This window comes from Saccostrea echinata, unplaced genomic scaffold (assembly GCF_033153115.1).
Source record: "Saccostrea echinata isolate AGI-Se365-2 ecotype Australia unplaced genomic scaffold, CSIRO_AGI_Sech_v1 ptg000030l, whole genome shotgun sequence".
NCBI lineage: Eukaryota > Metazoa > Mollusca > Bivalvia > Ostreida > Ostreidae > Saccostrea > Saccostrea echinata.
In genome coordinates, this window is record NW_026889779.1 from 33,367,138 (window position 1) to 33,391,427 (window position 24,290).

Genomic DNA, 24,290 nt, shown 5'->3' on the forward strand with positions numbered 1-24,290 from the left:
ATGTAGTTGAGTGTATAACATTGAAAATTTTCAACCCTCGAAAAGCATTGTCAACCTCGGCTGCGCCTCGGTTGACGATGGTTTTCTTGGGGTAAAAATTTTGAATGTTACACTCAACTACATGCAATATTTATTTTAATTTAACGTGTCAATCAGATGTTTTTTTTTCTCTCTCTCTCTCTCTTTTTTAAAATAATTCTTTCATTTCTTTAGTTACTTATTTAAATTAAAAGTAATGTGTTTTATTTTTCCCACTCAAATATTGTAAAAAAAAAAAAAAAAAAAAAAAAAAAAAAAAAAAAAAAACACCACCGTTGTATTTATAAATGTATAAATATATTTGAAAATTACATTTGAATAGTTGTTTGATTGTACGTATTCATGATCTTCGTCAAATTATGATATATTAATGTTCATAAAAAGAATTTTTTCTCGAAATGTTCAGTGTCTAAAAATGAATTATATAATATATCAAGTTATTTGTAATTAAGGTTATGTGTGACGTGTTCTGAATCTATATACATTTTCATTCTTTATTTCCCTTTAACTCCAATTTTCATTTAATCCGAAGGTGATAAAAATCTAACTCAGTTACTTAAAACTCATCGATGAGAGATGTATCTACAAACGATATGTTAAAAAAGAATGTTATATTTAAGAACCTGTGTCCTGTGTTACATATGAAATATTCTGTTTTGTAAGACAGAGGCCTCGAGTTAGTACCTGTGACATTATAAATACAAGGTGTCAAGATGGAGCCCCTAAATGAGTTACATCGCTTATGTGTACTATACCATGTATACATCGTGTTTCCAATTAAAAACACAGCTTATATCACGAGCCTAATTAATGAATTAGAGAATAAGCAGAATAATTTTGTTATTTCTTCAGTAAGGGGACCTGATGTACCTCTTCTTACATTGTATTTTGAGAATTGGAGGACAAAGGTATCACTTCAGTGAATAATCTGGACGCGGCTATTGATCAAATCAGGGGCGTCAGGTTCTAAAGAACTTCAACAAGATGTTTGTTTTTAGTTAAGAATAAAATATTTAATAAATCAAAATGTTTAATTTTCGTAATTTGTTCAATTGATGGCTACAATATAGTACCTCTCCGTATGTTAATGATTTCAACAGAGACCATAACCTGTGCATGATTTCAACCCCCCTTATTTGGACCAGTCAATCAGAAATCTACATTGAATGACGACTATCTTCTCCATGTGGTGTATGAAAGTTGAAACTTGGACCCAGAAAATCGTCATTTTAGGCCAGTTTTAGAGGATTTCGACCACAGGTATAGCACTATTGTTTTATATTTCGCCTATTCTCACGTGAATTTTGCTGTATTTATGAAAACTCTTGACATTTGAGAGGGTTTTATTTACTTTCGTTAATGACTCTTATTTGGAGAAGTTGCATCTTGCATGGCACGTTGTTTGTGTTTATATTTAATGTAGATGGGTTTAAGTGTTATGAAAAGTGATAATAAATCGTGAGAAACGTGAATGTATGCACTTTTATTTGTAGTGTTAGTAAACTTTAGAATAACAAACAAAGAGTGGGGTGTTTTAATCTGATGAATGACTCTGTATCTGTGTGATAGGTAGGAACGAGTTAATGCTCCTAACACGGAAAATAATAATAAAACATGCAAAATAAGCACATCATTCACTAGAATAAACATTGTTGTTTGTAATGAAGGCAACAGAAAAGCGAAGTTTGGGTTAGAAATGTTTTGGCGATCGAATAACTCTGGTCGACTTTGAAAGCTAGGTCGCCGTTTTGGATTGCAATATGGCCGCCGAGTTACATGTATGTAGGATATTAGACTCCTATAGACGTTTCTTTGAATTAGTATGGTAGAACAGGAAGATGTCCAATATGAAAGTCATCTTCAGATAAAGTGAAAAACGGGGTTGTAAAACTACACTCTTAGACTTTGTTTAACATTTACAGGTAATTTTTGCATTTAATTAAACAGCAGTATTTTTTCTGTGTGTTAAATCCACAGTCACTGGTAGATGTGCTAGTTTATCTGAGGTTCCGCAATCTTAACCACAGATAAAGGAGTCTGTTAAATATGTACAGGTATTTCCCCGCTCTTTCTTATTTTGTCAACATTAAGCAGCGCTTAGTCTTGTCTTTGTTTTTCTAAAATCGACAGATGACAAAAAATTAACACTTCAAGAGAAGACGTCGCTCAGTTTGGGATGCAAAGAGTCATATTGATTTATAGAATAACTAAATATGTATAGAAGTTGTTAACAGTATAGATTTTATTGTCTCTCATATTTTATCCAGATTGATTTAACTGTACTGACATTTCTTATTTCTTAAAAGCTACAGAGGGTTGAATTTAATGTTTATGTAAAGACTTTATAAGGAAAAAAAAAATAATACTATTCAAACTAGTTTTACCTGAACATGAATTAAGCTCAGCATTAATTCATCAGGAGTGATGATATTTCAAAATCACCAATGTTTTAATCTATTGTTGATAATTATAATCGGAATTGTTGTAAGCCTTATTCTGATAAATGAAGATTATCCAACCTCCTCAGGAACACCTCGGTCTCAATAATATCAGAGGATTCCGATATGGTATTCTGAACAAGTGTCGTTACTACCCGCATCTATTTTTAATGGAAAAAAGTTGCCCATGAATATACAAATATTGCAATGTATGCTTTGATTTTATGATTCAATTAAATTGACAAATATCTGTTTCGGTTGAAGGTAAGAATATATGTTAATTCAGAATTGAATTAAAACATAACATATATAACAAACCCATGCTGTTTCACAAATAACATCATAGAGATGGCTTCTTTTTTTTTTTTTTTTTTTTAAATAACTCAAATTACAAAATCTGAAGGGTTTGGGATTACAATACCTATAAGATCAGAGCTCTCAGTTGTCTCTAACTGGGGACATTGATAGGCCCTGTTCCCAATTCAGAAGAATGGTCATTCTTCTGAACTGAATGAATTAACTTTACCAATTGCCATTGCCCCTCCCCCCACTCCCCCAACCCCCCAAAATTATATTCAGTTATATTAAAAAGTAAAGAAACAGAAAGTAAATTTAAAATACGAAACAGACACACACAAAAAAAAAAATGATGAGTTTTAATGTTTAAGATTTCCCTAATATCCCCCCCCCCCCCAAAAAAAAAGGGACACTGATTTTTCTAACTTTATTGGCCCTGGCTCATGCACCAAAAAGTGGTGTGAGAGCCCTGAAGATTCTCATTAATTTCGTCAAGGTCAGTTCTGAAATATTTTATGAAGGTAAACAGTAGATTCCAAAAATTAAATAAATAAAAGGAATTGCACATGCATAATAGTGAAATGTGGTTAGAATTTTATTGAGTGTATAAATACAAAATGTGAAATTGAAATACTGAAAGTCATCTGTTTGAAATCCTGCCTGTCTTATGGAGACCTATATAAGATTTTGTAACAGGAAAGGAAAAAATGTATGGCTGGACCGGGAATTGAACCCGGGACCAGTGCATCATTAGTCAGGTGCTCTACCAACTGAGCTACCCAGGCCGATATCCATGGCCCAAACCATTACATTCCTCCCTCCTTAAATTGTCTTCACCCTTGAAGACACAATCCAAGTTCTTATTTGCCCCTGGCAGGACTTTCACCTGCAAGTCCAGGGGTGATCAACTGCAACAAATCTGTAACAGGAATAAAATGTATGGTGGACCGGGAATTGAACTCGGGACCCCTGCATGTCTAGTCAGGTGCTCTACCGACTAAGCTACCCAGGCCAATATCCATGGCCCAAACCATTACAATTTAATGATTTATACAACAAAGATGGAAGTAATACTTTGTGTATTGGAAATTTGAACATATCAGTGAATTTATATTTTGACATCTGCTGATTGATCATGACGATATAACAGTAAAACTTATCACATTTCAAGCATCTGCCATTGGGATTGGGCTGTTATACCATGTGTATTGAGCCCGGTTTCAGGTCCACAATAAAAGACGGGGGTATTATCAAACAGAAATGGAAGTGTTAATGCATTGTAAAAACTTGCTCCCTTCCTGAAAGTCTCAAACACAACAATCTTTGATGATGACTTTTATCAAGTCTGTAACTTTATTTGAGGAACACAATTTTATGCAGAAGTTGAGGAAGCAACATTGAAAACTGGAAAAATCTGGCTTCATTTAGACAACAGGGTATCCATGTTTGAATGGTCTCTCACAATAATTTAGCCAAGTAATCTGAACAGGTCCTACAGTACATCTGTTTATAAATAGTCTTTGCTTGTTTGAAAATTGCATGTCTCTTATGGACATCAACTTATGTGAAAAACTGACTGGCTTTAATTGCAGTATTGAAAATGTTTTTATTAGTCTATACTTGTTTGAAAATTGCATGTCTCTTATGGACATCTTTTGTGAAAAACTGACTGGCTTCAATTTGAGTATTGGAAATGTTTTTATTATTGATCAGTAAATAAAGTAGAAGTTTGAATTTCAGTTCTTTAAAATTGGGTCATGTTCTTGGAAACACTCAAAGTGGTCCTATTTACAAATTTAAGTTTCAATGACTGATCTGAAGTAAAAATGGTTCAGTGAAACTTAATCTAGTTGTAAGAGATCATCACTACTGGTTTACTATATAGGTAGGATGTTTCTGCTTGCAAGGATAGGAGTTTTATGTGTAGGTACGTTGGGAAACTATTTTTGATCTTGGTCATGTCAAATTGATATTTGTGCATACATGACAAATTTCTAAAAAATAGGCCAGGTTAGGATTTTGTTCAGGAAGTGCATGAATTAGCATGCTCTTCGACAGTATAGAGTTGGGCTTGATCAATAGAGAGTATGTGATATACCACAATACCTGGTCATTTAAACTGTATCTGAGTATATATATAATGTATACAGAAGCGGAGTGATTGATAGATTAATTACCTGAGAAGTCTGTCCCTCTTTATATAGGCCTCATACATATAGCTGATGGTGTCATTCAACTTTAGATATCTATATCAAGTTCTATAGAAGGAAAAGGTGGACACTTTCTCTTATTCTGCATTTATAATATATCTTTTATTGTAGCTCAGTTAAATGTTGGGAATTTAGTTGCTTTGTCTCTCAGGTAGACAGATTTTGAGGAAGATACACATTGAAATGCAACATGCATGCTACTCCTTCTATGGCTGTGTGTGTGTTTATGTTTCATGAATATTCATCACTTAGGATGGAATATGCTGATTATACAAATACTGTATCTGCTAGTGGAAACCTAATTTATCAATCTCACAATTGTGTGTTTTAAATAATTTCATTGAGAATTTCAAAAGTTACACTGTTAAGTTTTACAACAGGAAGTGTTCCAGTAAATCAATAGCCAGCAAGTTATTTTCAGTGTTATCTTACCATGATGTTAAACATACGCATTGATACTATTGATGGAACAACTTTAGAGTCCATGTTTCTCAGTTCAGATGGGGCACTTGATTGTCTGTTATAGGAACTAATGAGTATCCCTGTTACAAATGCAAAATAGGTACTTTTTATTATGTCATCAAGTTTAGTTACTTAACTATGTGGTGGCCATGCAGGAAGGTTCGATCGCAAGTGGCCAGGTATACCTTTGGTACCATGCTCTGGAAGTGACAGGTGAAAGACCTGCCAGGGAAGGGTTGGTGTCTTTGGGGGTGAAGAACTTAAAGGAAGCAGGCAGGTTAGATCGCTGGTGGCCAGATAGCTTGATAGAGAACCTATGACTAGTGATTCAGGGGACCCAGGTTCGAATCCTGGTCTGGAGCATTTTCTCCTTCTTATTACACTTACTTAATCCTCCTCTGCTGATCTGCACATAATGCCTTTCACTGCTGCCTCTCCTGGGACCATTGTTAGATCTTTCCCCATGTCCACCCTTCTCTTTTTAATTCTTTTTCTATAGACCATCTCCAGTATGTTTCTATAGGTCCTCTCTTTCTCTCTGTTGATGGAGGCCACCTCATTGTAATCCTTGGGAGAGGATCCAAAAACATAGCCTTTTCCATCTCTGCCTCCTTATCTGAGGGAGAGGATCCAAAACATAGCCTATTTAGTTCCATGTCGGCCTCATTGTTCATAGGGAGAGGATCCAAAAACATAGCCTATTTAGTTCCATCTCGGTCTCATTATTCATAGGGAGAGAATCCAAAAACATAGCCTATTTAGTTCCATCTTGGCCTCATTATTCATAGGGAGAGGATTCAATTCAGTTCCATCTCCCCCTTATTTCTAGGAAGAGGATCCAAAAACATAGCCTATTTAGTTCCATCTCAGCCTCATTATTCATAGGGAGAGGATCCAAAAACATAGCCTGTTCATTTCCATCTCCCCCTTATTTCTAGGAAGAGGATCCAAAAACATAGCCTATTCAGTTCCATCTCCCCCTTATTCCTAAGGAGAGGATCCAAAAACATAGCCTATTCAGTTCCATCTCCCCCTTATTTCTAGGAAGAGGATCCAAAAACATAGCCTATTTAGTTCCATCTCAGCCTCATTATTCATAGGGAGAGGATCCAAAAACATAGCCTATTCAGTTCCATCTCCCCCTTATTTCTAGGAAGAGGATCCAAAAACATAGCCTATTCAGTTCCATCTCCCCCTTATTTCTAGGAAGAGGATCCAAAAACATAGCCTATTCAGTTCCATCTCCCCCTTATTCCTAAGGAGAGGATCCAAAAACATAGCCTATTCAGTTCCATCTCCCCCTTATTTCTAGGATTAGGATCCATAAACATAGACTATTCAGTTCCATCTCCCCCTTATTCCTAAGGAGAGGATTCAAAAACGTAGCCTATTTTAATCTCCTCCTTCACCTTACTTCTAGGGAGAGTGACTGGAGGTCTGTCCTCCTACACAATTCTTAGGATCTAAACAAAACTGAGAATTTTGTAGTATCTGCCTTCCAGGGGCCTGAGACTTGGGGTAAAAACCATAAAAATACAATCTTTGGAAATCATCTTTAGTCCGTGACATTAATCTTTCAAAATGTTGGCATGATTATTATGAGCAAGTTAAGCTCTCTAACAAAATTATGAAGTTCCTGGCTCAGGGTTCAGGCCCTAGGGTGGGGCAAAGTTTGTCAATTATTGAAAATGCATAATTATATTTTATAAAATCAAATAACATGGCAGACACTTAAAAATAGAATAGATTGAACTGTCAGAAGTGTATGCCTGGCATAAATGTTCTAGCTTATGGTGGTCCTGTATCCATTTTTAAAAGGAATTGTTTGCATGTACATAATTATGCTGTTGATTCTTTATTCAGTTTACACAGAGCACATGCCCTGCAGCCCTCTACAAGTTCTGTCTATAAGGACCAACAGGTTTTGCATTGATCACTTTTAAGGATGTTATGTAGTTTCCTTGCATATAGATCCTCCATCAGTAAAACTTAAAAAAAAAATATTAATTTCTCTTTAGTGTAATAATGATTTGTATATGTAATTATTATATCTAAATAATATTTAACTATGAATAGTATTAGAAAAATAAAAATATTTCAAATCATTGCAGAAGTCTTTGATTTATTGGGAGGACCTTTGTATTTTGTGGTTATGGTAACAGCCATATAAATTGATGCGTTGGTAGTCATGCTTGAGATTTTGGCTAAACAGCATTTTAAAACGCACACATCCAAATTATGTAGTAACAACATTTTAACTTGAAGCACTTTTAACATAAACTATGGATGGTTAATCATATTTCTGTAACTTTAGAAATAAAAAAAGTGCTAATTCCTCTAAATGAAAAATATCTTCAGAAGGAACTTGTAAGAGAAGAGACTCTTCTTTGTAGAAGGGAATCTAATGTATTAAATGTGAATATAACGGACAGTAATCATTCTCAAAAGTCCATTAAAACAATACAAATTGTGAGCAGAGCCAACACAAACCACTGAAAACAGAGGAGGGATCAGGTGCCATGGGTGGGTAAGCATCCCATAATATCAGGTTTATAAGGTGCATATATAGTGAACATTAATGACAGCTCATCTCAGCTGTATCATAATAAATTTTGTCCTGGAATCATGTGACAATGTAGTTCTAGTGTAACCTGTACTGAATGAATAGGCACACTTCATAATTCTAATTAATATAAAAATATGCAGACTCTATGCAGTAGTTCCCTGGTTAATGACCTTTGTCTGTAAGATGTGACACACTATGCTGTTATTGTTTTTTATACTGCTTATAGTGTGTAGTAGGAAGTGAACTGATTCCTAATGCATGAAGATCTATTTAAGTTTTATTTCCTTAATAATCAAGTGATGTTGGTTATATAATATTATAAAATGAATAGTTTCATTTCTCCCCTAACTTAGGAATCTTCCAAAGAGAGAGACAGAAGAAACAAATGCTTTTAGTTTACAAACAGATAACTTTTGACCAGAGTAGTATAATGATCCTGAACAAGATGATATGAACAAGGTCACAGGTTCAGAGCTATAAAATTCATGAAATAGTGAAAACGTAGATCAAACATTGGACAAGGTCAAGGTTACTGCCATTAAAGTGAAAGATTCTCCTCTGTACTTTTTTGAGAAACATGTTTTAGCCATGATGCTAGGATAATCGAATTGGAGAAACTCATTTTCATACCTCACCTGATGCAAAGGATATAGTTAATAATCAGAGAAAAAATAGCAACCTTTAATTAACTATTTTAACAAAGTTAAAGGCACATGAATTTTCAGGTGATTTTATGTCAGCTGAGTCACTATTGCTATCTTTTCCCATCCATAAATGTGCAGTGTTTGTTGTAAGATTATGCATTGCTAGTACTGACAAACTTTTAAACATTTTTAGCTTCTTCTGTAATATGGCTTACCCAATTTTAATCAACTTTGGTATGAATGAAGAAGAAAAAAATGTAAATTGTATTGTCTTGATTTTTTTTCCTTTCAACACTTTCCTATGGTGCAAAAGGGAAATGCTATTTGTTCAAGTATCACTCAAATGTTAGGTTGTTGTTATAGGGATACAGATATATGATGTTGTTTGGTAACTTGATGATCAAGACGTTTTTATGTTCACAGAAGACAGAGAGGATTTGACTGTTGTTAACAGATATTCAGTATTCTTTGTTGATTTCAGGATGAGGTTATAGGTCATTACCATGGTGTATGGAAACATTCCCAGTCACATCAAGGCACCAGAGGGGGTAGAATTGAAGCCCTCTAAGGTGGACAGAAGGATAACTGGTGAGGAAAATCGTTTCATTTGATAAACTACATTCAAACCATTACATGTACTGTTATATGAAAAAGTACATCTCTGTGGACATTGAATGTGAAAAATGAGAAACACAAATAACTATTTTGTCCTTTGTACATTTATTATGATTACCTGTGACTTGTCTGTATATCTGTAGGTGCCTGGTGTACAAGTGATGTCAAACAAGGGTCTCTGTTTGGACCATTTAAAGGTGAAATTGTCCAGGAACATGAAAGGAAGAAGATAGATTTTAGATATGCCTGGGAGGTCAGTACAGGTCTACAATGTGAGCTATTGCATTGGTGATCATTGTCTATTTGTTTCTGGACAGTTCCTCAAAATGATATTCCTTATAAAGTTTTGGCCTGATTTCAGCGAAACATGGCACACATGCAGACTACATATTAAGCTCCATAGTTCTGTATATAAACATTTAAATTTCATGTAAATTACATTGAGATACTGTGTGCAAAATTCTGTATTTTAATCAGCCTGATGAATGATATTGCTATAGCTACATTCCCCCTGCCCCATTTTTGTTCCAAAAATTTACAGGACCAACCCGACCCGAAAAAATTGGAACCATGACAGCCCTAATAAAAACAATGATTTTTGTTGAAAAAATGTTGCCAAGGTTACAAAAAGAGTATTATCTGATAAAAGTGTTTAAAAATGCAAACCCTTCCACTGTTTTCATGTGATTTTAATTCAAAAAATTGTACACAAAATACATCAAGATATCCTCAGGTAGTGTAGATTCAAGTTTGTCCAAATCATGACCCCCAGGAGTCGGGTTGGGCCACAATGGGCGATCAAAGTTTTACATAGGAATATATAGGAAAAATCTTTAAAAATCTTCTTCTCAAGAACAGCAAAGCCATGATCAGTGATATTTATATGGAAGCATTCTAAGATTGTGTAGATTCAAATTTGTTCAAATCATGACCCCCGGGGGTAGGGGGGGGGGGCACAATGGGCGATCAAAGTATTACATAGGAATATATAGGAAACATCTTTAAAAATCTTCTTCTCAAGAACAGCAAAGCCATGATTGGTCATATTTATATGGTAGCATCCTCAGATAGTGTACATTCAAATTTGTTCAAATCATGACCCCCGGGGGTAGGGTGGGGCCACAATGTCGATCAAAATTTTACATGGGAATATATAGGAAAAATCTTTAAAAATCTTCTTCTCAAGAACAGCAAAGCCATGATTAGTCATATTTATATGGAAGCATCCTCAGATAGTGAACATTCAAGTTTGTTCAAATCATGACCCCCAGGGGTAGGGTGGGGCCACAATGGCGATCAAAGTTTTACATAGGAATATATGGGAAACATCTTTAAAAATATTCTTCTCAAGAACAGCAAAGCCATGATTGGTCATATTTATATGGAAGCATCCTCAGATAGTGTACATTCAAATTTATTCAAATCATGACCCCCAGGGGTAGGGTGGGGCCACAATGGGCAATCAAAATTTTACATGGGAATATATAGGAAAAATCTTCTTCTCAAGAAAAGCAAAGCCATGATTGGTCATATTTATATGGAAGCATCCTCAGGTAGTTTAGATTCAAGTTTGTTCAAATCATGACCCCTGGGGGTAGGGTGGGGCCACAATGGGCGATCAAAGTTTTACATAGGAATACATAGGAAAAATCTTTAAAAATCTATTTCTCCAGAACAGCAAAGTCATGATCGGTGATATTTATATGGAAGCATTCTAAGATTGTGTAGATTCAAATTTATTCAAATCATGACCGTCGGGGGTAGGGTGGGGCCACAATGGGCGATTAAAGTTTTACATAGGAACACATAGGAAAAATCTTTAAAAATCTTCTTCTCAAGAACAGCAAAGCCATGATTGGTCATATTTAAATAGAAGCATCCTCAGGTAATGTAGATTCAAATTTGTTCAATTCATGACCCCCCAGGAGAATAGAGGGGCCATAACAGGGGATCATAGTCATACAAAGGGTATATCAATAAAAATTTTCTTCTTAAGAACAGCAAAGCCATTATTTGTCATATCAATTCAAAAGCATTCCTATGAAGTATAGATTCAAGTTAGTTCAAATCAACCACCTCCCCCCCCCCCCCCCCCCCCGAACCACTTTTATATTTAAACTTTTCAACCTTTCAAGACTGAACTAATTTCTGCTTTTTTCTAGCCATAGTGCTCAGGTGAGCCCTGGGCCTCTTGTTAAGGTCTTCTTTTTTTTTTTTTTATAATAACCTGACTCTTAATACCTATACATACAGACTACCAGCATGTATGTATTGAGAACTTGTCTGATCAATACAGATTTTGCTGTGTTTTGATATATTTGTGAAATTTTAGGTTTATGATTTGGAGACCAGTGAACTCATTCACATAATAAATGCCACAGACCCTAACAAAGGAGACTGGACCCGCTATGTCAACTGTGCCCGCTACCTGGAGGAGCAAAATCTGGTGTCAGTCCAGGAGGGAACACAGGTGTTCTACAAGGCCATAAGGGTAAGTAAAAATAGAGTCAGTTCAGGAGGGAACACAGGTGTTCTACAAGACCATAAGGGTAAGTCCATAATAAAAAAAATTCCCAGATTCTAATCCAAATTTTTTGAAAAATTGAGGCAGGCAGGCAGATTTTATTTTATATTTTTTTATTTTTTCCATTGTGCAGATTTTTAGATCTTCTGAGCCAAAGGCTCAAAGAGCTAATGCTATGGCCATTTGTGCGGTGTGTGGTGTGCGTAAACTTTTTAGAATATGGGCCATAACTCAAGAACCCCTTGGCCAATTATTGTCAAATTTGTCACAGGGTATCCTTGGCCCAAGGGCTCCCTTTTATACTAAAATTGGTGTTGTGACCCTTTAACAAGGGGAGATAATTAGGAAAATAGAAACAAAAGTACTGGTTGCTAAAAAATCTTCTTCTCAAGAACCACTGGGCAGATTATCACCAAACTTACACAAAAGGATGAATATATGTTGTAGATTAAAATTTGCATGGGGATTTACCCTGGGGCAAAGGGTGTGGTCTCAAGGTCACTTCAAAGTTGACCAAAAATTACATTTTATTAAAATGTTGATATTTTGCTTACTATAAGGACTAGGATCATCAAATCTTGTCAGTTGGTGCATCTAAGGACCTCATATCATGTTGACTCAAAAGTAGGTCACGGTGACCTACTTTTCAAATTTTGCGGCCATTCTTTTTCAAAATGATTTAGAGGCATATTTTGAACAATTTAAGGCCTATGATCATCAAACTTTGTCAGTTGATGCATCTTGGGTCCTCAAAGTACATCAACTAAAAAGTAGGTCACCTTGACCTACTTTTTGAATTTTATGGCTAATCTTTTTAAAAACAATTAAGGTCATTAATTCGAATACGGGGAGGCTTAGAATCATTAAATCTTGTAAGATGATGCATCTTGGGGCCATGAAACGTATTCATTAAAAAGTAGGTCACAGTGACCTACTTTTTGAACTTTGCAGGCATTCGATTTCAAAGCGTTTTAGAGGCATAGACATTTTAAGTCCTATGATCATAAAACTTTGTAAGTTGATGCATCTTGGGTCCTCAAAAAAGGTCAACTGAAAAGTAGGTCACCGTGATCTATTTTTCAATTTATCTGACTATAATTAAATATTTCAGGTACTAATTGGCTTAGAATCATCAAACTTTGTCAGTAGATGCATCTTGGGTCTTCGGAGTAGGTCGACTAAAAAGTAGGTCACAGTGACCTACTTTTGAAAATTTATGGCGTTAATTAAATATTTCGGGTTCTAATTGGCTTAGAATCATCAAACTTTGTCAGTTGATGCATCTTTGGTCCTCGGAGTAGGTTGACTGAAAAGTAGGTCACTGTGACCTACTTTTGAAAAGTTATGGCTTTAATTAAATATTTCGGGTACTAATTGGCTTAGAATCATCAAAGTTTGGCAGTTGATGCGTCATGGGTCTTGGGAGTAGGTCGACTAAAAAGTAGGTCACGGTGACCTACTTTTGAAAATTTATGGCTTTAATCAAATATTTCAGGTACTAATTGGCTTAGAATCATTAAACTTTGTCAGTTGATGCGTCTTGGGTCCTCGGAGTACAACAACTGAAAAGTAGGTTACGGTGACCTACTTTTGAAATTTTATGGCTGTATTTAATATTTTCAGGAATTATTTGGCTTAGAATCTTCAAAATTTGTCAGTTGATGCATCTTTGGTCCTCGGAGTAGGTTGACTGAAAAGTAGGTCACTGTGACCTACTTTTGAAAATTTATGGCTTTTATTAAATATTTTGGGTACTTATTGGCTAGCATCATCAAACTTTGTCAGTCGATGTATCTTTGGTCCTCGGAGTACAGCAACTGAAAAGTAGGTCATGGTAACCTACTTTTGAAAATTTATGGCTTTGATTAAATATTACAGGTATTAATTGGCTTAGAATCATCAAACTTTGTCAGATGATGCATCTTGGGTCCTTGGAGTAAAACAATTGAAAAGTAGGTCACTTTGACCTACTTATAAAATTTTATGATTATAATTTTAAAAAATATCTTAGGTATTAATTGGCTTAGAATCATCAAACTTAGTTGATGGGTCCTCAGAGAATGACAAGTGATAAGTAGGTCATCATGACCAACTCTCAGGTACTAATTGGCTTAGAATCATCTTGGGTTCTCAGAGTGTGAATTGGAATTTCAAGGGTTTATGTAAATATACAGGATACTTCAAATAGAAGTGATAGGTTGTACAGTTTATCAGAAGAGCGATTCAAGGCCCATGGGCCTCTTGTTTGCTGACCTGATCAATCAGTGCATATTTATCTATAATGCCCAAATAAAAGTCACAGAAGAGGTCCATTTAAATATGCATATCTCTTAATACATACATGTATCATCACCAATCTTTCACAACCAATGATCACTTTATAGTACATATATATTACAGCAATTACCATCTTCTTGATCTTGTCAGCTGTCAAAAAACATGCTGACATTCGAGGGATTTAAAAGGAAAGTTGAATGGTAGTTGAATACCGATCCCGATCAGAATCAAGACGAAATAAAACAGAATTTAAAAAAATCAAGACAGGGGTAAAAAAATTGAGGCGGGCGGGGATGAGAATCTAGGAATTTATTTATATTATGGCCTAAGTAAAACTAGAGTCGGTTCAGGAGGGGACTCGGGTGTTCTACAAGGCCATCACATTAAGTACAGTCAGTTCAGGAGGAACTTTGAAAACATTTCCAAATGATTAATGTATTTAAATGCTAAATTCTAATTAGTTTTGGTCATCAAAGAGAAAAGAGATAGCAATTCAGTCATGGATTAAGGCCCATTGCACTTCACATGAGCAATAGGACTATTCACGATACAATATTCATTGCTATTATCTTCATAAAAATATGATTCAATTACTATCTAATAAAACCTATTATTATCTGAATAATTTCTAGCTCTCTTACTGGCTGAGATACAACGTTGTAGAAAAAAACCTTACATTATGTTCACCTTGCACTTGACTTTTCAGGTGAACATAAGGATGTATTTATTCTACATTGGACTAAAAATAGATTGAGAACTTCCAAATTGATACAAATATAGTTCTGGAAACTTTATTTACATGCACCCTACTTCCTTTCAAGTGAACATAACATTTAGACGCTTGGAATTGGGGGTGGGGGTGGTTGCAGGAGGCCTGTCCCCATTCCTGCATTTTTTGTCTGAATGTAAGAATGAGAATGTAAAAGTAGATTTATTTTGTTGACTAGTTTTTCAACTAAGGAGTCATCATCAGAACAATTAAGCATAAAGTTTTTTATACAAGATTAGTGAGATTACATTTCCTCTGAAGCTTTGTATGACATAATAACAGTAATTTTAATGTTAATATGCAAATTGTAGTAACAAGAAAATAAATTTTCTGTTGAGTTTTCATTAGAATATTATCTTTGTTTTACATCATAATTGACATGTACATTGTTATGAACTGCAAAACTCTGATTCAGATATATATTTTCATTGTTATTTATTTTTGAGCCCCAATAGAATTGTACCCAATCACACACTCAATTTTCCAGCATCCTTGGAGTGTTTAATTTTTAAGTACTCCACATTAGAATTTCATTTGTTCATTCAGACAGTCTTGTGAAATAATGACTAAATAAATTTCAAATGAACACAATTCAAACTAATCACTAGAGTCGTGATTTATTTGCTTTGTTTGTCTGATGATACACTGAGGTTTCTTCTCTTGTTGTAGGACATACCAGCTGGTGAAGAACTCCTAACTTGGTTTGAGAGAAGTCGCATAAAAAAGAACAGTAATTCCAGTAAAACTGAGGCCAGCAAGACCAAAGGTAAAGGGTTTAATACATACATAATGTACTTAAAAGATTATTGTCATTATTTATTATTACAACATTATTATCACACAGGGTTGCAAGGTGAAATGATAATGCATTTTTAACTCTCTAATACCAAATTTTTAACTAAGTCTGTTTGAACATATTTTATTGTATAATATACATGTATACAAAAGGATTGTATACAATTTCTTTCAACTTAATAGGTCCTTTCCTTAGTAGTACTGTACATCTTTTTTGTGATTTGAAATGAAATTTATCAAATGTTATCATGATAACTGAACTTAATTAACTGAATTATTTAGTAAAAAGATATTATTTGAGTTTTATGAATTTTATTACATTTTCAACAATAAATACTGTGATTTATTTTATGATGTAAAAGATAGCTATGTCATTTTCTAGAAATGATAAGGCTTATTTATTTATTCAGCTGTAAATTTAAGTTAGTTTTTTTTATATTGAAGGTACAACAAGCCCCAAGAAAAAGACCACTAAAAGATCTAAATCTGACTCTAGCCTTGGTTTAGGAGAGAATGTTACGATAAGTGAAAAACGTCAGCGGAAAAAGAAGAAGATATTTGGAGATGTGGAAGAGGTGTCTCTGGCAGAACTCATTCCAAAGAAACGAACAAAGCGAAGTGTGGATTCTCAAGAGTCTGTGACGGAGGATCCCACAACGGAAGCCATTACCACTCAGATCTTCAATAGTTTGGACGTGGACACGATCAAGGTCTACAGCACGTCTAATGGTGGATCCGAGTTCTTTGAGGCCGATAAAAAGAAAATAAAGGAGATTGAGGATAATTGGAAGTACCCTCCAAAAAGGAGGGAATACCAGTTTGGCTTCTTAAATCGTATTGCTACAAGTGTCAATAACCGCCGCATGTACAAGTGTAATATATGTGGAGGACTATATCGGCACAAATTCAGCTTAAAGAGGCACTATCTACGCAATCACATCAACTGCCAGTATCTAAGTAAGGCTGCCATAACCAACTGCATGATATCAGTGGCCTCTCAGTATCATGCAGTAGTTCAGGAAAATGGAGAAGAAGCTGTGAACAGGATACATACGAATATTCATATAAAACTGGAGGATGGTGATACAAATTACGATGAGAAGTCTGATGATTCTGCTAGTGAAACAGTTGAAGAGGAATCATTTACAGACACAGCCAGTAACACTGAGGAAAATCTTGATGAGTCCTTAGCTGACATTAATCCAGATGAAAAATTTACTGAGTCTGGACTCTATCCAGGATTATACAGGTGTAATGTGTGCAATAAGCTGTTTGATAAGGCTCCTGAACTTACAGACCACACAAAGGAACACTCTGAAGTTCCAGATGCTAAAACGTTTGCTTGTAGTCTGTGCAATATGACCTTTAAGTTTAAAATGAATCTGGTGCGCCATCAACTAGTCCATGAGGGAAAAACTTCTGGGAACAACACAGTAGGAACCAGTAAACAGAAGATCAAAATAGAACCAGTTAATGACAGTGGAGATCCCAAGCGACCATTCATGTGTTCTCAGTGCCCAATGAAATTCAAGTATTCCACAAATCTGGTCAAGCATGAAGCTGTTCATTCAGGTAAGTGGGAATATCCAGTTATTTTCTATTTCACGTATTCTTCTTAAAAGCTTGCTTTAGTGCAAGGTTTAAATGAGCTTAAATTTTGTTGTCTACATGTAAACTCAAATAATTCTTAAATTTTTCTCATTTTCGTAATCAATTCATTGGCCCTTAATTTCTGTTATTATTTCATTTTGTAGATGATCGCCCTTGCAAATGCACTGTTTGTGACAAATCCTTTCCCTCCATGACGAATCTGAAGAAGCACATGAACATTCACATCGGCTGTAAGGTGCCATGTCGTCATTGTGAGGCAGTCTTCTCTCACGTCGGCGCTCTGAGGAAGCACATCCGACTTCTCCACCCCACAGTCCACAGGGAGAGGCTTCTGAAGCTATTGGAGAAGCAGGGAAAGCTGGGAGTTAAGGCTCAGAAGTACCTGGATAACAGCTACGAAAACGAGAACAGCAAGTCATCTGACAGAGGGAGCACCTGCAGCAGCTCAAATGAGGGGGACAAAGAGACAAAGGCTAAAAAAGAAAAGAAGTCCAAGACCAGGATTGAGGATGGAATAGACTCCAGATTCAAGTTTTCATGTACAATTTGTAAGAAGAGATTCACAGAGTATGTGAACATGTGCCGACATCGTCGTGTTGCTCATGAAGAACCAGATGATGAAATTAACAGTAATGTTAACTCGGAAGGGAGCTCAGAGTCAGCCAATGTGGTAGAGGAGAACCCCGAGCTTATAGCAGCCTTCTTTGCTAATGTGGCATACAATATCGCAGAGAACCTGACTTGTTATCTGGATGGGGGACAGGAGGCACTGGAGGCCCACAGTAGAAGGGAGGTGGAGGAAGAGGAGGTGGATGTGGAGAATGTGGAAGAAGAAAAAAAGGTGGAAGAACCCAGTAAGATTGCTTTGGACCAGTACAACTTTCCACTTAGTTACAATCCCAGGTTGTTGCAGGAGAACTTTGAATATTGCCCACTAGATCCATCAGAGCTAATGAAGAAGTATGAGAAAGAAGTGCCAAATTATTTTGATGTGAATATTGATGAGAATTCTCTAGATGACCGTGGGCCAGCTCTTTGTACCAGAAGGAGAAACTCCAAAGACAGTAAGGATGATAGCAGAGACAGTATCTGGGGTAACAGATTTGACAGCAGTGTAACAAACTCTCCAGCCAAATCAGAAAGGAGTGAATCTCCCATGCTGAAGATTACCTCTGTTTTCTCAGGAAAAGAAGCAGCCATGCTGGTGCCAGAGACTCCAAAAAAAGAACCTTCTGGTGCAGAAACTAAAGAGGACAATGGAACAATTACAATAGCACCACTGGAAGATGAAGCAGACAAAACTGGTGACACAAAAGAAAAACTGGGCCATGATTCCGAAGAGCAGAACACGAAGGAGGGAGTCACGGAGACATTGGAAAACGATGATAAGAAAGTAAATGTTAATGTTAAGCTTGATCAAAAAGAGACTCCTAAGAAATCATCAGATGATGATAAGCCACTAAATACGGAGAACAAAATAAATGAAGAGTTAAAGGAACGTGTTGTAACAAAGGAATCTTCAGAGATGAAGTCTACACCACTTAAAGACTCTCAGACTTCAGCAGTGAGTAGTATAAGTCCCAGTGACATTAATGGGAACAGAAAACAATCACAAGAAAGTACAGAAAAAACAGAGAAATGTGTGAAATCTGAAGGTGGTGACCAGAGCTTAGAGGAGAACCAGCAAAACGGTGAAAGTGAGCATCTCCCAAGAAGGCATATATTTAAAATCATGGAGTATAGTAAACTGAAGAAAGGTGGCTTAACAGTGATCTGTCACAGTGATCTCCAGAAAGCTGAAAAGAATAAAACAGGGAAAGAAGATAATAAGACTGATTCTGTGTTGCAAAAACAAAATGATGATGTCAATTTGAATGGTCCTAAAGCCTCAGCTGATTATAACTCCACAGTAGGTATGAATGTTGGAGATGGGTCAGACAGCAAGCCAAAGATTGAGGACACTGGCAGTGATGACAGTAATTCTGGAATCTTACTAGTGGACCTGTTCACGGACTCAGACTCAGACCAAACAAATAACAAAGACCATGACTTGATGCTGCAGGGACTTGATTTGGCCAGAGGAACTAAGGGCAGAACTGAAGAGAAAAAGCCAAAGTCTTCCAGTGCAGGCAACTCTCCTCAAAGAAGTCCACTCTACAACTATGAGACCATCATGTTTGGCAAGCTGGGAGACACAGCTTATGTGTGCTCTGTCTGCAAGAGACACTATCCAGACTTTGATAGGTTACTCCGACACCAGTGGAAGAAGCATCCATCTATCTACTGTGACTTCATGGAAGTGGAACAAGGACATGAGATAGAGAGTCTTTACTACTCCAAACCATGCAATAGAGGGTTACTAGGGTCATCTGGAAAAGCCTTGGAGAGAGCTATTAATAGACCATCCTACACATGTACTCGATGCAGAGGGTCATTTAAAAGTGTGGACAGACTCCGAGTTCATATCATTAACTGTGCCACTCCTCAACCATCTCCCAAAAAGAAGAAATCATACTACAAACGTAAAACACCAATTAAAACAGAAAACGGGGAGTTTGAGAGTCCATCCAAACTACCCAGTCAAGTGAATATTAAGGAGCTTAATTCTAGAATGAAGGAACTTTCTGCTAAAAGTGACAAGGAGGAAGACAAGGTTGTCAGAGCAGAATCTGTGAACTCGGAGGAAGTGGGTCCGGAGCAGAAAACAGTGAGTGAAGTCAGCGAGAGACCCACCACTCCAGTGGAGAAGAAAAATATTGTCCAGAAGAAAGTTGGGGTAGAGAAAAGAACCACCCCAGAGAAGAAAGTTACTCCAGACAAGAAAACCATTTCTGAGAAGAGAGTCACCCCTGAGAAGGTAGAATTAGTTGAGGACAAAATGGAGGCATCTCAGGAGAAGAAAGTTAATGAGCAGAAGACACTGAAGCTTCCATCTATAAAACCTAATGAGAAGAAAAAAATGGTGGAAAAGAAGATAAATATACAAGTTAAAGGTAAAAGTGCTATAACTATGAAGTTTAAAGGCAAAGCAGCTGGGAAATCTGTTTCACCAGTAAAAATCAAAACTGAACAAAGCAAGGCTGTAAAATTGATGAAGGTGTCGGAGAACATCCAGCAGAAAAAGTCTAGGAGAAAACGAGATTTTGTGATCTACAATCCAAGAAATCATATCCGTCGACGAGAATTTTCAGAAGTCCTAGATAAACAACAGTGCAAAGGCTGTGGGGTAAAGTTCAAAACCATCTCTCTGTTAGAGAGACACGTGAAAAAATGTGACGAGAAGGATAAGTTCAAGGACATCAAACTGATCAAATCTAATGTTAATGAAGTATTTCATCAAAAACAAAGACACACTTGCTTTTATTGTAACAAAGGTTTTATTTATCCCAAATCTCTGATGAACCACTTCAAGGCTTTCTGTTTAGTAAAGAAAGAAAGAGGATCAAATGGGGTGCTCTCGGAGGAAGACAAAGCCACAGAGGCTGTGTTGATGAAGCGACTTATTCAACAAGAGGAGGACAGAAAAATTACAACAGAAGAGTTTGATATGCCTGGACGTAAAAAGGGGGGTTGGCCTCGTGGAAAGAAGAGGAAACACAGGCGGAAGAACCATTCCTGGACAATTATTAAACAGAAGAAGCCATCTTCCAGTGAGGCAGACATTGGGGTTGCTTCTGTTCAAGAGCTTGACATGGAAGCATCCGAGATGGAACGCAGACCGCAAGAAACAGCTAAAGGTAACATGAAATCAAAGAAAAGTATTAAATCTCAAGACGTTAAGGAACAATCAAAACAAGTGACCAAAAGTTCACAAAAAGGAGGAAGCAAGAGGGATGCTCTTACTGCTTCTACACACAAAAGTGGTACATCAAAGGGAGTGGCCAAAGTTGTTTCTGATTCAGCCTCAAAAGGCAAGAAAGGGAGTGAAAGCAATGTTAAAAAAGAAGTTGGTCCAAAGGCTGGTAAGAAATCCTTATTGACATCCTCACCAGATGATAAAGAGAAATCCGAGAAAGATGGAATAGAGCCACCAAGAAAGAGGGGAAGAAAGAAAAGTGTCAAGGAAGACAGCAATGATATACAGAATCCTGGACAGAATGAAGAAGTGAAGGCTAAGAAAGTGAAGATAGAAGAGAATTCAACTGCATCTGATGGCAAACAAAACAAGGAAACCAAGAAACCTAAGAAGGTCAAAAGTGATGGCACAACCAAAGAGAGTAAAAATGACTTGGAAGACAGTGCAGAAAAATTACAGACAGATGCAGGTGAAGGAGACGAATCAACAAAAGAATCAACTCAGAACAGCGAAGGAAAAATGAAGAAAGGGAAGATTTCTTTTAATAATCCAGACATGAAGTTTGTGACTATGAAAAATATTGTAAAGAAAGGTGGGGGAGGGGGGACACCCATCAAAACTGTTGAGAAAGAGGTGGAAGAAGCGAGTGAAAAAGTGTCTCCCAGCAAACTTACATTCCATATTTATGACTCAAATAGCTTCACAAAGAAGAAAACCACAACTGCCTTAGGGCCAGGTTTGGCTAAGAAATTCCACATAATGCAGCCCAAGGATTTTGTAGGGAAAAGTACACAGGGTGAGGGTAGTATTAAGGTTGGGGAGAAGGGAAAGAAAAGTGGGGAGGGAGAACAATCTATCCAGGGAGGGAAAGGAACAGTTATAGTGAGGGGTGGTCCAAAGAGAGTGGTAGTCGGGGAGACAGGGGGTCAGGAAACGCAGGAGGGTGGGGAGGAGGGAACAGAGAAGAAATCCACGGGGTCCAATAAAATAAAGGGGATAGTAAACAGAAAACCAGACATGTTACAGTTCCATCAGGTGGATGTGGCAGCCATGAAGAACAAGAAGGGGAGCAAGGGTCTCAAGAAAACGTAAACTTAGTGTTGTCAAATACATGTACTGCAATAATTCTGAATTAGTGTGAGAGGATGTGTGTGTATTGTGATTTGTCAGAGAACATGCAAGATAATTAACAGATAGAGCAGACTTTCTTTTAGTACTTGTGTTCATTTTTACCTTGGTGCTCTTATTAGTAGTTTGGCCTTTAGCTGCAATCAAAATAATTCATTATGAATTCTTTGCAAATATGAATAAACTTAGTGTGTGAAATCATTTTTATTCATATTTCTCGGTTTGTTTGTTTGTTTGTTTTTTTTTTGTTTTTTTTTTTTTTAATAAATTTCTGGCAGGTTTTAAACTTAGCCCAGCTTTTACAATGTATGTAAATGTGTTTCCTAAATCAATTCCAATTTCCCTAAATTTGCTATCGCAGTAAAACATGTTTATAGTTAAGTGCCTGGGACCAACAGTTTTGCTTTCAAATTGATTTAAACATATATGTTATATCTGTTAAGTTCACAATACTTTTTTTGACCATGGGGAATGAAAATCACTTTGCTGTAAGCATGAATTCATTACAAGCCTGTTCATTATAAATGTATTGTTCACTATAAGCCTGATTTACTGTAGTATAGTGGTGTTATATATGTGCTACATTGTAAACACGCCTCTGAAACAAAGTTAGAGGAGTTATCCCTCTTTATGACCATCATTGCACGACTGTATATTTGTCTGGGAAAAAATTAAATTTAAAATATAGAATTATGTGACTTAAAAATGTATAAGAAATTAATTACCAAAGTATGAAAGAATTAAAGGAATAAAGTGTAAGTGAATTGTTATAGCATGGTGCATTTTTCAAGTGTACCTGTGGATTTCTGACTTCATTGACATTTCATTCATAAAGTTAACTGTAGAATAAATTGTTTTCTGTTGTTTTGCCACAAACAGTGGATGTGTACTTGTTTATTTTAATGAGTGAATGTTTCACTTAAAAAATCATGATTAAAAAATTACAAAAGCTGAAAATTTCCATTTTTTTTTCTTTTTGCCAGATGCAGTTTGAAATGTTATTGACCACTGAAATGGTGACAGATTTTCTCAGACTACATGCAAAAAGCTGTACATGTATAATATTCTTAATTATTTATCAAAAGTGTTAGAATATTGCAGATTTGGAAAGGGCATAAAGTTAGAACACTCTCATTTATTTTATCAGGCTTATTCATTGTCAATGGCTTCTTCTATTATAAAATTTTTTATAGGTCATGGCTCAATATTCTCAATTTTTTTTTTTAAATAAAAAATTGATTTTAAGAAATTCCCAATAGAAAATTATTTAGAAAAAAATGCATGGCATATACTTACAGGAACTCACTCTGGAGGATTTTTTTTTTTTTTTTTTTTTTTTTTTTTTTTTTTTTTTTTTTTTGCATGAATCCTGTAAATTAATAAAATATGCTGTTTCTGAATGGAAGTAATATTCTCAAATGTCAGGTATATGTCAAGCATCAGACATTACAGTGTATTTGAAGTTAGAAATATTTCTAGTTGTATTACATATAGTATTTGAGTTGTCTTTCATATTATGTTTAACAAGAAAGGAGAAAATATATGGCTGGAGCAGGAATCATACCCGGGACCCCAGCCTGACCACTGCATGCTGATCAGTTACCCAGACTGATATCCATGGAACAAACCATTGCCCATGAATTATTGTGGCAATTTTCCAGTTTAATTTTATTAACCATTTTTCTTAATTAGGAGGTGACAGACAACACACTGTTGTTTTATGAGGAAGAGTAATTAAACCCAGATATGGTAAAATTCCACTTAGCTTATTGTCACTGAGAAACAACTTTAGTATTTATTGGATTAGAATTGTTGTTTGTGGATGATCACAATAGACATGACAATGAGATCATAGAATTAATGCTGACAAGTGTTCTTAGTCTGCTCCATAATAAAAGCCAGGGATTAACTAGTAAATCTTACATCATTAATTATACTGTTGAATTTTCTTTGTTAGTAATTCCTTTTAAATTGTCTTCAGGTCCATTGTTTGTATTTTTCACAGTTTGTGGACTTGGTTTAAGTGGTCAGTTAAGGAGATAGTCCAATCACAACTGTCTGAAGTTTCTGTTGTGTAGTGGAGATAAATAATTAATGTTACAGTGACTGATATTTTTAG

General features: G+C 35.9%; 1 protein-coding gene and 1 non-coding gene across 2 annotated transcripts; one reads left to right on the forward strand and one right to left on the reverse strand.

The window, feature by feature from the left end:
- The first annotated feature begins 1,189 nt into the window (after positions 1–1,189).
- On the forward strand, positions 1,190–22,404 carry LOC133197737 (uncharacterized). Its single transcript, XM_061333919.1, has 7 exons — positions 1,190–1,299; positions 9,138–9,244; positions 9,415–9,524; positions 11,604–11,762; positions 15,511–15,614; positions 16,064–17,208; positions 17,391–22,404. The coding sequence occupies exons 2-7, from the start codon at positions 9,160–9,162 to the stop codon at positions 22,133–22,135; spliced, it is 6,348 nt and encodes a 2,115-aa protein (XP_061189903.1). The 5' UTR covers positions 1,190–1,299; positions 9,138–9,159; the 3' UTR covers positions 22,136–22,404.
- Positions 3,487–3,560, reverse strand: Trnai-aau (transfer RNA isoleucine (anticodon AAU)). The gene has a single exon. It is a non-coding gene; the product is annotated as a tRNA-Ile (tRNA).
- Positions 22,405–24,290: the final 1,886 nt, after the last annotated feature.

Bases quoted from the DNA above. Each gene is read 5' to 3' on its own strand.
- LOC133197737 (XM_061333919.1), top strand. From the start codon at position 9,160: ATGGTGTATGGAAACATTCCCAGTCACATCAAGGCACCAGAGGGGGTA. The intron at 9,245-9,414 runs GTGAGGAAAATC...GTATATCTGTAG, and splicing joins GGTGGACAGAAGGATAACTG to GTGCCTGGTGTACAAGTGAT. The intron at 15,615-16,063 runs GTTTAATACATA...AATTTAAGTTAG, and splicing joins AGCAAGACCAAAGGTAAAGG to TTTTTTTTATATTGAAGGTA.